The sequence below is a fragment of the Phyllostomus hastatus genome, unplaced genomic scaffold (genome assembly GCF_019186645.2).
Source record: "Phyllostomus hastatus isolate PE091 unplaced genomic scaffold, TTU_PhHast_1.1 phas_contig_40, whole genome shotgun sequence".
Taxonomy (NCBI): domain Eukaryota; kingdom Metazoa; phylum Chordata; class Mammalia; order Chiroptera; family Phyllostomidae; genus Phyllostomus; species Phyllostomus hastatus.
In genome coordinates this window covers 6,151,021-6,164,692 of record NW_025333872.1, presented here as the reverse complement: position 1 = coordinate 6,164,692, position 13,672 = coordinate 6,151,021, and the positions used below count along the sequence as shown (strand labels likewise).

The following is a 13,672-nucleotide window of genomic DNA, read 5'->3' as shown; positions in this document are numbered from 1 at the left end:
CGGTGGGTCTGGCTGTGACTGGACTGAACACAGTTCCAGAAACTAACTGCCACAGTTGACTGACTGGGGAAGACAGCAGTCAGGGCTCCAGGGCTCAGGCTCACCCACAGTCTCGGGTTTTAAATCTCAGTTTATCTTCTGTACCAGCCACGTGATGTTGGGAAAGTTAGTTCTCTGGCCAACTTCCTCATTTGTTTAAAAAAGAAAAATTTGTACAGGGTTGTTGTGAAAACTAGAAATGTGTGCGTGTGATGCCTGACTCATAACAGTCATTCAAAATTATATCATCATCAGTGACGGTAACACTCCAATTTGTCTTGGAGTAAATATGACTTGTTCAATATTTGTATTTTAACTTACAAATTTCTCATAATATGAATTTCATTTGCATGCCAGAAAAATAAAAACATCCTCCACCTCAAGTAACTCTTGAAATTTATATAATGTTATTAACCAATGTTAGCCCAATAAGTTTAATTATTTTTTAAAAAGAAACTCTTGCCTTGGCTGGTGTGGCTCAGTGGATTGAGCACGGGCCTGCAAACGAAAGGGTCACCAGTATGATTCCCAGTCAGGGCACATGCCTGGGTTGCAGGCCAGGTCCCCAGTAGGGGGCATGTGAAAGGCAACCACACACTGATGTTTCTCTCCTCTTTCTCCCTCCTTTCCCCTTTCTAAAAATTAAATAAAAAAAGAAACTCATACTGTGGATGCTCAAGGTTTTGAGCACCATATTGAATGTGGAACACCTCCCTGCCCTGTATTTGCCCACCGGCTACCGGTTTGGGAGCATCACTAAAGATTTCATTTCATAGCACATCCCCTAAACGGCCAGCTTGTTGATAGGAAGGTCTGTGTGTTAAGACTTTCATCTTCTTATCTTTGTGTCCCTTAGTCCCTTTGGTGATCCATTTGGCTTTAGGATAAGTCATTCTGTGAACATGTATAGATGGACAGTTGAAATAAAACATATCTACATTCCTGAGACATATATAGTCACAGTGCAGCATAGTCAAATCTGTAATGTCATGGTTATATGGAACGTTTCTTCTCAGAGCTCTTAAGCCAGAAAGCGACATTGTGAGAAAACTGTCACTACTGAACCCGTGAGGGGCGTGCGGAGTGCCCATACTGCACTGGCGTCGCCTTCTCCCCACCCCCAGTCCAGACTGGAGAGGAGAAGCCTGTGGTTTCTGGGTCCCAGGGCACCACTGCTCTGAGAAACCTCTTGTTCTTGGACAGTCTTGCTTCTGGACTCTAAGGACCACAGACTCGCCCAAAGCCACGTCGCTGTCTGGGGTAAAGCAGAAGGGACCCCTGGTGCTGTGAGCAGTGGGGATGCAGAGGGAGCGTGACAGCGGCAGATACCTGGTGATGGAGGAAGACCTGACCTTGGGTACAAAACGCAGCGCGGTGTGCAGACGGTGTGCCGACGGTGTGCCACGAATTGTACGCTTGAGGCCTATTGTACTTTACTAACCAATGTCAGCCCAATAAATGTAATTTAAAAAGATAAAAATAAAACTTAATATAAAGAGAGAGAGAATGTGTGGCAGAGACAATAAACCTTCAGTTGGGTATACCTTTTTTTCTTTTAAAGATTTTATTTATTTATTTTTAGACAGAGGGGAAGGGAGGGAGAAAGAGAGGGAGAGAAATACCAGTATGTGGTTGCCTCTTGTGCATCCCACACCAGGGAACCTGGCCTACAACACAGGCATGTGCCCTAACTGGGAATCGAACCAATGACCTTTTGGTTCGCAGGCCAGCACACAATCCACTAAGCCACACCAGCCAGGGCTAGGTATACCTTTCATTTCCTCATTTGTAAATTGGGGGGACTGTTTACAGATTATGCAGTGATATGGCAGATATGAAAGCACTTTGTGCACTGTAAGGTGCTGTGAAGTAGAAGCTGAAATGAGGCTGATGTAACATAGAACTCCCTTTCCGTGGTCCCCAGGCCCTTCTCGGCCTGCAGGAGCCAGTGTCCCTCACTATACCCCCACCTCCGTGAGGACAGAGAGCAGAATAAGGTCATCAGTGGAACCAGAGGCCAGATGAGGGGCTCCTAGATCCCTGCCCTCCATCCCCAACCCACCCTGGGCACCTACTCCAGCTGCTCCATTAACTCACTACCTCGTTAGCCTTGAGGAGGGCGTGGACCTCCTGCTTAATTCTGCACCTGGTTGCATTTCTGCAGTAGAGGGAGGAGACACAGTAGCAAAGAGGGCAGTTAATCATAGAGAATATTTTACTTGTTCTTTTTCATAGGCTGCCTCTGGAAGGCATTTCTACAAGCCCACGATCAGAGGCCAGGATAAAAACACATGATAGCCCTGGCTGGTGTGGCACACTGGGCTAAGCGCTGGCCCACAAACTGAAGGGTCTCTGGTTCGGTTTTCAGTCAGGGCACAGGCCTGGGTTGCTGGCCAGGCCCCCACTTGCGGGCTGTGGAAGAGCAACTGGCTGATGTTTCTCTCCTTCCCTTGCTCTCTCATAAATAAAGTCTTTTTTTAAAAAAGCACATGATAAATAGAAGGGAATATCCTCTTCCATTTTCTCTCTTTTTCAAAGTTATTGTGGTTCACTCTTTGATTCTCTTTTCCGACAAGATCAGAGCAGGGCCCGGTGTCATGAGTTTTCCAAAGGCCCAATCAGCATCTCGGGAATCTTGCTTGGAAGTGGGTTACGAGGCCTATAAAACAAACCAGGGTGGGTCTTTAGTGTCTCTCCAAAGGGTCCCCCAGTACTGTTACTGCTTGAAAACCCTCTGCGCAGCTCTGGAGGCACAGAGCAGGGCAGACAGACACAAATGGGTCTGCCTGCCTGGATTTTAGTCTGTTTCAAGGTCTGCTGGTCTCGAACAAGGGGGAGAAACGCTACATACAGAAATACTTCCTCCCTCCTTAAAACATTTTTATGTGAGTAATGAGGGGACCCAGGGTTCTGTCAGCTGTCCCTCACACGGAAACAAACTAGGGCAACCCCAGCATCCAGCCCCTCTCCCGGCCTGTGGGTTCTGTTCATCACTAAAAATGCCATTTGGGGACTCTTCCCCTTCTGCTTTTATTGCCTGAACACTAGACGAGTGAAGAAGAAGACGAGTTGGAGGAAGAGGAGGAGGACCAGGAAGAAGATAGGAAATCCACACGAGAAGAAGAGAGTGAAGTGCCCAAGTCCCCAGAGCCACAGCCGGGCCCGGTCCTGGCTCCCGCAGAGGGACCGCCCCTGCAGGCCCTCAGCCAGCCCTCAGGCTCCTTCATCTGTGAAATGCCCAACTGTGGGGCTGTAAGTGTCTGCGCATCCTCCCGGGGGCTGGGGCTGGAGCTGGGGCTGGGAGGGCTGGACAGGTGGCTGTGCCTGGCTTTAAGAGACGGTGCATTTTAGAGAGGTGCCCTTTACGCAGTGGCAACTGGGCAGAGGGGATTCCGAGCTGCCATGGTTTTTTGTCTTACATCTGTTCATTTACTCATTCAGCCAGCAGATATTTACGGGGCGTGCGTTCTGTGTTAAGCACTGAGCTACATGCTCAGGGGACATGAAATAGGTCCCTGCCCTCAGGAAGCACAAAATCGGAGCTCCTCGGTGCTGGTGTCCAGGGCTTGGCAGCGAGCCTCGGCCTCTAGAACTTACTTTCTCCCTTTCTTGGCACCTCCTCCCTCCTCCAGGCTGTGTCACACCAGGTCATTGCACTGGGAGAGCCACGGAGCATTGTCCTCATGCAACATAATTACAAAGACTAATAAGCTAAGGTTTATCTTTATATTCTTTGGGGGGAAAACAGATTTACTAAGCAAGTTAATCATGTAAATACTGAAAGGGAGTCTGTGTAATTACTTAACCTAGATGCATCATTTAGCTAAAATAAAACCAATTCACCATTCGATCATTCTTGGCACTGAAGGAAGGCCTTACAGTGTCTGTACTGGGCTGGTCTGAGGCTCCCTGTGGACTCCAAAGGATAGTTCTTAAAAATTGTTTACTTTGGACTCTCAGCCCCTCACTCAGGCCCCACACTGGCCTGAGTTATTGAGCTTTTCCCAAATCAGTTTCTTAAAGCCAAGCACACCTGTACGGGCAAGTTCTAGAGGTATTACTTGAAAGTAAAGAATGTTGCTTCTTTCCCAGGAAGCCCTGTTTTCCTCAGGTTAGCGCTTATCTTTGCTTGTCCGCTGTGTGGAACAGTGCTATTTCCCAGAGTGCACTGAGTGCTGCTCACTGAGTCTGTCGCTCAGATGAAGACAGCAATAGTCTTTAAAATGTTAGACCCTAAAGCAGAAATCCACTTGGTTTACATTTAAGAAAAAGTGAAAAGGTGAAAGAAAAGAGTGAGTGTGTGCATACACACACACACGTTTTACATTAGCCCTGAAGAGCACGTGAGAAATCGCTGGCTGGTCTTTGTGTCTGGTGTTGGATCACCTGGACGCATCAGGCAGCCGTGGCGTCTGGCGCAGAGCGCTTCCATTCAGTGTGCTTGAGGAGTGACATCAATGACAGCATTTCTGCATAAATTGTTTTAGAGATTGGGTGCTCCCTCAAGTCATCGTTTCGAGGTACAATAAATTCTTTACCACGTGGGATGTCATCTTCTAGGTTCCCCAATCGGAAGGGCTCAGCAACATGCACACCTTTAAGTGGCTTTGAAAAATCCCAGAGGAAAGCATGTTCGTTTTCATCCTCGCCGAACCATGGAGGTTTGGGTGGCTAAGTCAGCAATAGCTCTCTTTTCCCTGTGAGGCCACAAACGGCTCATGGCTGTAGCACGGAACTGCCCCCCACAGCGGGGCAGCCTGGGGTGCTCCCGGTAGCTGACACTGAGCTCCTGGAATTCAGGGCTGTGGATTCCATCCCTTTACGGCAGTGGTTCTCAACTGACGACGATTTTACTCCCCCCGAACATTCGACAGTGTCCAAAAACATCTGTGTCACAACCGAGAAGGCGCCCAGTGGGCAGAGGCTAGGGATGCTGCTGAGCACCCTACACAGCACAGCCCCCACAGCGGCTGCGGCACCCAGCCACAACGTCAGTGGTGTTGAGGTGGCGGGAACCCGGCTTTAGGGCAGGCTTCAAAAATTTCCCAGGTCCTTCCCCTTCTTGTCACCCTATAGTAAAATTGGGGGGTGTAAAGCCCTATCTTCAATAATGGGCTGCTGATTGCGGTGTGGCCGAAACACCCAGGGGACGTCAGAGCAGCCAGGCCCGAGTCCTTCAGACCGTGGTTGTGGGGCTCCGGGCTCCCTGCAGGGAGCTGAGCAAACAGGCTCCGTTCTGGGGTCCTGTCTCTGTTTCTGCCAGAGCACCCCTGCTTTTAACTTGGAGCTTTTGAGGAAGACGTGATTTGTCTTTGTGGTTTTGAAGTGAAGGAAAAAGGAAAAGGGAAAAGAAAAGGAAGAGAGGGGAGGTCGTTGCTGGCTTAAAAGGAAAGCTAGAAAGCTGGAGCAGCCCCCTCATTTTACAGATGGGGAAACATGAGGTAGACAGAGCGGGAGCGGCCCCACACTGCCCTGGCAGGCACGGGGTCTAGCCCCTGGGCTCCCCCGTGTCTAGATGACAGCTTCGGCCCTCACCCTGCCTCGTCGCCACCCGTCCTCTGGTTCTGGCGGTGGGTTTAGCAGCACAGTGTTTGTGGCTGTGCGGTAGGCCCAGAGGTTGCTTGTACGAAACCCCTGTGCCCTGTCGTTAGACACTGTTTGAAGTATCACATGTTTCACCACTGAGTAACTAATAACCCTAATTTCCTTTTCAGGACTGTAGATGTCATGTCACTCCCTTTCTTCCCCAGGTGTTCAGCTCCCGACAGGCCCTGAACGGCCACGCCCGCATCCACGGTGGCACCAATCAGGTGACCAAAGCTCGGGGCGCTGTACCCCCTGGGAAGCAGAAGCCTGGCAGCGCCCAGAGCGGGTACTGCTCGGTGAAGAGCTCGCCCTCCCACAGCACCACCAGCGGCGAGACAGACCCCACCACCGTCTTCCCCTGCAAGGAGTGTGGCAAGTAGGTGGAATGGACCAGGGACCTAATCTAAGTTTGTGACAGATGATCCCTCTGTGGGGGGCAGGCCAAGGTGGGCTGAGGTTTCTCCAGCTAGCAAAAGAACCCGTACTCTCTAAATTCTCCCCGATACCATCCACAGGGTCTGCGTGGCACCTCAGGGTGGGTGGACTTTGTCCCTGACTCAGAATGTGGTCATTCTGAGGTCTTAAAGCTCAATGAGGATGGACATCATTGGAGAGCAAACCTCTAGTGACAAAACTTAATTCTTTTCCAAAAACGGTGGATGGGACTCCTTTCCCACGTCTTGCCTATCCCATCCAGACTACAGTCACTAATGCTGCTCTCTCAGCATCCCTGTTAAGTTTGAGAATGGCTCTAAGACACTCTGTGCCCAGGGTAGACATCACTAGTCGATTGCTGCACTTTTGCTATCACTTTTAAGACAAGACTTCAGATCCTTTCCACTGTGATGCTTCAGGCTGGCCCAACCCATTGATCTGATCAGAGGTGGCTGATGAAATAAAACCTGTTTGGCATTCCTGCCCTTTTAAGTATAATTGAAAATAACAACTAAGAGGAGAAAATTGGCAGTGGGTGGTAATAATAACAGCTAATACTTACTGAGCACTTATTTTGTTACATACTTTTTGTGCATGAGCTCATTTAATCCTCACCCAGAAACAGATCCAGTTTTTAAACTTGTTTTACAAATAAGGATTGGAAGTTAGATAAGATGACTTGCCCCAGGCCAGAACCACCGTGAGGGCAGAGTGGAGGTTCGAATGCAGTTGTGTTCAAATGCGGAGCCCGGGTTCCTGAGCACAGCTCCACCCTGTTGGATTGCATCGTTTGTTTATTTATGTTAATGGAAAATGTCATTGATGGTAGGGTGCACACGGTCCCTTCCACAATATCTAGGAGGAATTCCAGCTTCCTTCTCAGTGCATCTGCCTGACTTGGCAGAGATTACATTGTCCTGAGTGACATCCGTGGGACCCCTGTTCTCCAGCGCCCCACATGTGAAGAGTAACACTACCTGGGGAGGTGCTGGCCGAGCAACTGCTGAAATTCTACCAGGAAAACAGTCCTAGCTCTATGACTGGGGCCAGCTGGGATCTTTACTTACAATAGACATTCTCATGGAATATGTCAGGCAACTTAATAGTAGCTGCCGCTTAACCAGGTACTCACTATTTGCCTGGCACTTCTTTCAAGGATTTTTACCTGTATTGATGAACTTAATCTTTACAATAACACTGTAAAGTAGGTACTTCGAGTAGCTTCTTTTTTAACAAGGAGAGACATTGAGGCTCAGAAAGGTTAAGCCGCTTGTCATGGTGCAGGGCTGAGTGGGGGTTGGCACCATGCCTGTTGGCCCGGCCCAGGCTCCTAGCCTCTGGGGAAACCAACTCATTCAGGGCCCCTGCCAAAGTGAATTGGAACTAGCGGCTCTCTTCCCTCTGCAGCGCAGAGCTGGCGGAGGTGGGCGTGGGCGTCAGTCTCCTCTGAGACTGTGCTGTGGTGTCTGTGAGATCCAGGATACAGTATCATCTTCACTTTGCCGTGGAATAAATGACTCCTGCGTTGATCGTTAGGTTTATTAACTTAAAATCCGCAGGCTGACTCCTGTGATCTCCCTCCTGCTTGCTGTGGGGCAGGGGCCGGTGGAGGTTCCAGGTGGGGGCGCCTGTTCCTTCTACTCGGCTTTCCCAACAGGCCTTGACTCTTATTCTGCAGGTGGAGACAAAGGGCATTTTAACAAAAACTAGTGTTTTTGAGTTTTCTGGCTCTTTCAGCGACATCCATTAAGTGTCTTGTTTTTATGTTATTGGAGACCTTTTTCTACCTTAACTCCTGCTAAGAGTTTGTGGAAAATAGGACTATTTTCTGTGGTTTCCCAGCTGGGAACAGCATTAGGCCAGTGTTCGCAGAATGCCTCTGTTAGTTGCTGAGGTTCGGTTTTCAGTGTGTCTGACTATGATGCAGCAACTCTGACTCTGGTCTTCGGAGTTAGGTTTTGATTTTTTGTTTTTGATTTTCCCTTGTGAGCTCAGGAATGAGTATCGAGTGTTCACACCAACCCCTCTCCGGAAGCAGGCGGTCTCACATCTAGGCAAACTTTTTCTGAAAAAGGTTCAGAGAGAATATTTTAACACACAGGCCAGACCTGGCTGTATTGTAGTAAAACCTTATTCACAACAGCAGGCCATGGGCTGGATTTGGCCCACTGACCACAGTTTGTAGACCTCTGACCCCAGGGTTCCTCAACCTCTGCACTGACCCTGGGGTCTGATGATGCCCTGTTTGGGGGAGAGAGACTGCCTTCTGCTGCATTGTAGGCTGGTTAGAAGCCTCCCTGGCCTCTACCCACTAGATGCCAGAAGTACCCCACACACACACACACACACACACACAGTTGTGATGGTCAGAGAAGTCACCAGACATGACCAGATGTTCCCTGGGGAGCAAGAATCACCCCCAGATGAGAACCACTATTTCATTCTAAAGCAAACTGCAGAAAATGATGGTAATAGGGCGGCCAACAAAAAGAGGTCTCTCAGGTGGAAAGGAGTGGTGGACGCAGCTCAGGGGTTAGGTGTGGTAAAGACAGAAGAGGAGCCACTGGGTTTGGCCACACAGTATCAGTGACCTTGAGAGGAGCACTTGGGCTGAAGCAGAGGGGACAGCAGTCCTGTCAGAGAGGGTGGAGGGCAAAGGAACTGAACCAAGTGTGTGCAGACTCTAAAGAACTCTGACCGTGGAAGAACAGGGACAGAGGCCGGAAGCGGGGGCGGGAGAGGGGGGCTATCAGAGCTCAGGGATTCTCGGGCTGGTCAGAAAGGCTCGGTTAGTGATAGAGAGAGGGACACACGTTCCAGACCACAAATGACAGGAGGCCTTTGAGGATTTTCCTCCGTCGCCACAGGAAGGAAGCCTGACACACTATAAACGTGTTTCTGTCCCCACGACCTTTGCTTGTAATGCTCGGAGGAGACAGAGATGGTGACAGGTCACCGGGAGAGGAGGTCCTAGGAACTGAAGAGCCAAGGACTCTCCGAGCCCACCCAGATGATGTGTCCGCCCACACGTCCCCTCTTTTCAGATCTCTTTCTCTAGATCACATGCTTCTTCTTCTTCATTTTTAGAGTCTTCTTCAAGATCAAAAGCCGGAATGCACACATGAAAACTCACAGGCAGCAGGAGGAGCAGCAGAGACAAAAGGCTCAGAAGGCGGCCTTTGCGGCAGAAATGGCGGCCACGATCGAGAGGACTACGGGGCCGGCGGGGGCCCCTGGGCTGCTGCCCCTGGACCAGCTGAGCCTGATCAAACCCATCAAGGATGTGGACATCCTCGATGACGACGTCGTCCAGCAGTTGGGAGGCGTCATGGAAGAGGCCGAGGTCGTGGACACCGATCTCCTCTTGGATGACCAAGATTCGGTTCTGCTTCAGGGGGACACGGAGCTGTAAAGGCCTGCCTGTCACTCGGAGACAGCGCGAACTCGCGGCCCGAGTCTCACAGACGGGGAGGCCTGGACTGCCTGCTTGTTTCATAACCATTTTAAACTACCTGTTTAAAAAGTGGTTGTTTTATTCAGGTTGAGAAGAAAAAAATCCAGTTTCTTTTTCTTTTATTTAAAAGAAGTTTGTTTTTCTGTGGGAGGTTAGGGGGAATAAATAATTGGCACAACTCTATGTAAGAGATGTTTCCTCTGGGCTGCATTCCCGCGAGCTCCTTCCCAGTGGGAGCGAGCCTGGCACTCGTGCTGTTCGCTGTCCCACGCCAGCCGTCCCGACTGCCTCCTGCCCCGAGGCTTGCGGCGGGTGTGCGCACGTGTGTGGCTGTGTGAAGCAGGCTGCCCGCTTCTTGCGAGGGCCTTGGGCCATCCTTGCCCACCGAGAGTTGTTTGTCGTCTTGTTCTGTTCTGACCTCATTCTGTGCTGTGCCGTGACCCTGGCGACCCTGCCAGGAGGCTGCGCTAGCGGGCCGCCCTCCAGAGAGCCGAGTTAGCCCTCATGTGCCGCGCTTTCCTCTGCACACACGTCATGTGAAGAGTGGGCCAGATGGGAGAATGCGTTTCCTCCCTGCCTTGCCTGTCACTTGGCCTGTCCCAGGAACTGAGTGCTGTGTAATTTCAGGCGTGCACTCCCTGGCAGTGACTCAAGAAGACCCGCTTCGTAGGGCAAGTGCAGCGTCCTCTTCCCTGCTCCCTGGGGCAGGTTGGCTCGTCGTGGGTTGGCAGAGCTGTGTCTCAGTGAGAGCCCACTGCAAGCCCATCTGGAAGAAAATAACCCCAACTGTTAAGTCTCCAGGGTTGTGTTTAGGGGGCGTGGTTGAGAGGCACATAGTGAAGTACCTGGAATGACCAGAAATGTTCTGTGCCCAAAAACTAGGTCAGAAGAGCAGTTCTGCTCGGCGGCACTGTCCGTGGTCGGCGGGGCTCTGAAGCGACTCCATGCTGTTTGGGAGTACTGTGACACTTCGCTCGCTGGGATTTTGCTGTAATTCGTCTATGCTAGACTGAAGTTTACCTTGTTAACTATGAAGAGAAGGGGTGTCTGAGAAATTTGATAGCAAACACGGGAAATAGCATTAAAGGCCAACAAAAAATGGTTTCATGTACCACTTTAGCTACAATGTTTGCATTCAAACAATGAATGTATTCATTAACGTCATTTACCAAAGCACTTCTAGAATCCTCCAAGCTACAGAACTCTGCCTCCTCCTGTCCCTGTCATTAGGGTTGCTGTTTGTACTTGAAGGTAATAACCTGTAATTCCTCAAAAATGTCACTCGTCTCAGGCTTTTGAGTTGAGTCAGACTGACCTGTCCCACTGTTAGGGCAAACGAGTGCGCACCTTCAGCCTGGGGCAAGGCCTCGGCACAGGGAGGACCACTCCGGTGGAGAGGACCCCCAGCTTTAATGCGCGGCTTCCGGAGACCAGGCCTGGCCCACCCCAGGCTGCTCCCCAGCTCCTAGAGGTGTGCCAGCCGTGCCAGACCACTTTGCGGGCACGTAATGGCTTGCCATTAGAGAAGACGTCAGCAGGAACATGAGGACAGGGCCCGACGTCCTTTCCAGTTTGACTCTGCGGAAGCATTCAGCACACACTGGGGGCCCCGGCGGCCCCGCGCAGGCAGCGTTGTCTCAGTCTCAGGAAAGCCGAGGGCAGAAGATAAATACAAAGGTTCTCTTCATTTAATCGTCTGTTTTCAGAAGAGGTCTTGGAGGTTTCCTTCATCTTTTCTTTAGGGGGGAGAAAAGGTGTTTTATTTGCTGCCATTTCAGCCAGGTTATTCTCTCATATGCTCTGAGCTCAGACCTGCCCTGGGCACTGTGCATCAGCTTCGTGGCAGAACTTCCAGAACCTTCCTAGCTGTGATACTGGCTGACGGCGTCTGTCCCAGTGATTACTTCCCTCTGCTTGCGGGTGTCTGAGGGTGATTCTGGAAAGGTTCTGCTCTCGGGTATATGAAAGCTTAGCTATCAAAGGAGCCAACGCCCATAACAATGTTTATAAAGCACATGCATTCATTCTGTTTGGAGCCTTGCCCAGCTGTTCCAGTTTTAAACATTAAAAATAAACTTGAGTTGCCAAGGCAAAAATATAATGCACAATTTAATTTCGATTTTCCATGCAGTATAGTGTAAGCATTTTTGACTTGAAATAACCAAAGAACTCCTCCTTAATGAGACAGTTCGAATTCCTGAATTAGTATTTTTTTGCCAATATCGACTTAAAGAATTGACTTCATAGTGACACATTGTACTTACTTTTTGTCTGAAATGAGTCTGCCTGCATGGGTGTGTTGTCCTAGCTTCCCCTGCCCTGAAGAACTTCGCTTCCTAAAGATCAATCAATGTCTTCAACACGGTTACTGTTTACTATCAGATGGTTTTTCATTAGTGAATTTAGATCTCTTTGAGAAAGCTTGTATATAAAAAGTTAACAGATATATTTTATGGAAAAACCCATCTTATTTTCAAATATATTTAACTGCTGTTATATTTTATTAGAGGAAGGCTGTAAATATTTTCTAGGAGTTCTATTGTAAAGAAAAGTATTTTTGAAAAAAATTAATGTAATAAAAATGAAAACATTTTTAAATAGTGGTTGTGATTGCTTCCTGTTCTGGCTTTGTTATGTTCTGTTCTCTGCAGGTGACTTGCATGCCTTCCCATTTCAGGATGCAGTTTATCCAGGTTTGCACTATGAGTTGACATCATAATATCTAGTGTGCTTCACTGTATTTCCCCGGAATGCAGGTCCCTTGGTCCGTATCAAGAGCACTATGTATAGCATATTCATAATTTTTCTTTTGTAATGTGTGTATTTTTAATAAGGATTTTATGTAACATTTTGGCAAAGAGAGGACAGTATTTTCTAGTGAATTTTATAATACATTTTGCTAAAAATGTTTCTTCCTAGGTCAGTTTTTGTTAAGGTGAACCAAAAGTCTTATTTTACCAGGGGTTTAAAAAAAGTTTGAAGCTTGAAAGCAAAGTTATATTTAAACATCATATGTAACAAATAAATAAAAATGTTTTATAGACTTGTCAAAAAAGGGTGCATTCCTTCAAAACAAAAACATTTGGGGCATTCTAGGTTGTTTTCCCCTCCTGAGTGATGAGCATTTTTTAAAATACTCACAATATATTTTCAGAAGGAGAGCCAGGAGAACTTAAAAGGTTCCCATCGTTTGTCTCAGAAATTCATGACAGTTCCGGTAGAGAGAGATTATTCAAACGGAGATGTAACCAGACAGACACTGTCCTTTTATTTGTGAAAGCCTGACTCAATATTGCATCAGCTGCTCTGAAAATAAAATGTTATCTTTTGGAGTTTCATTTTGGTTTAAACATTCCTTATTTCTAACCACTGAAATGACTTTTCAATGCTGGAAAAATGCTAATTTGCCTGTTGGTTGGTTTCCCTAGAGCGGTTTAGAGGTCTGCTGGTCAGAATTAATGCTCATTAAAGGGCCCCCTCCCCACTCTGCAGGCCAGGACATAAATCTCAGCTGTGCAGGCAGTGGGTGAGCCACTTGAAGGGCTGGTGGTCTCTAGCCATAGCAGCCTAACGACGGTTTAGGGGGCTGGTGTTCACACAGCTGTCTCACAGTGAACCCTCCCCAAAGTCCAGTGCACCCTAGTTTGCATGCAGTGCTAATCTGGATTTCCAAATTCTAAAGAACGTGTTCACTTTTTAACAGTCAACAATCAACTTCAAGAGTCTCTGATTCTGAATTGTATACAGAATTTGCTTTAACTGGGGCACACCTGTTAAGACCTCTATCTCCTAGGCTTTTTAACTATTGTTTTACTTTAATTTCAGGTATCATTTTAAGATAGTCCCCCATCAAATAAAGCAGCCATTCCTCTAAAAGCACTGAGCATTAGCCAGTGATGTAAATTTAAATTCTGCTTCTAGCTCGGGTGTCCAATCTGAAGAACTTCTACTGTTAGAGCCTTTCGTTCAATACTCCAGAGCCCCATGTACCAGGCACTGTTCCACACTGTATTTATTATACACGGGGGAGTGGAGCGGACAAAAATGGCTGACATCATTCCTTCCTGCCATGGAATTTAATACTTGGAGCATACGGGGGCCCTGGGAACTGATCCAATTCCACCATTGGGAAAAGCAAAGGTCATGCTTTATTAGTAT

At 48.4% G+C, this 13,672-nt stretch overlaps 1 protein-coding gene across 19 annotated transcripts in view; it reads left to right on the top strand.

Annotated features, from left to right (window-relative positions):
- TRERF1 (transcriptional regulating factor 1) overlaps positions 1-12,834 on the top strand; it is a 202,227-nt gene extending 189,393 nt beyond the window's left edge. For 16 of the 19 annotated variants that reach the window (XM_045843164.1, XM_045843163.1, XM_045843166.1 and 13 more), the window contains 3 exons: positions 3,088-3,291; positions 5,754-6,001; positions 9,148-12,834. In XM_045843164.1, the coding sequence (XP_045699120.1) occupies positions 3,088-3,291; positions 5,754-6,001; positions 9,148-9,472 (777 nt within the window). In that variant the 3' untranslated portion in view covers positions 9,473-12,834. The remainder of the gene's footprint in view (positions 1-3,087; positions 3,292-5,753; positions 6,002-9,147) is intronic. The other 3 variants (XM_045843180.1, XM_045843177.1, XM_045843174.1) reach the window with 1 other exon arrangement.
- Positions 12,835-13,672: the final 838 nt, after the last annotated feature.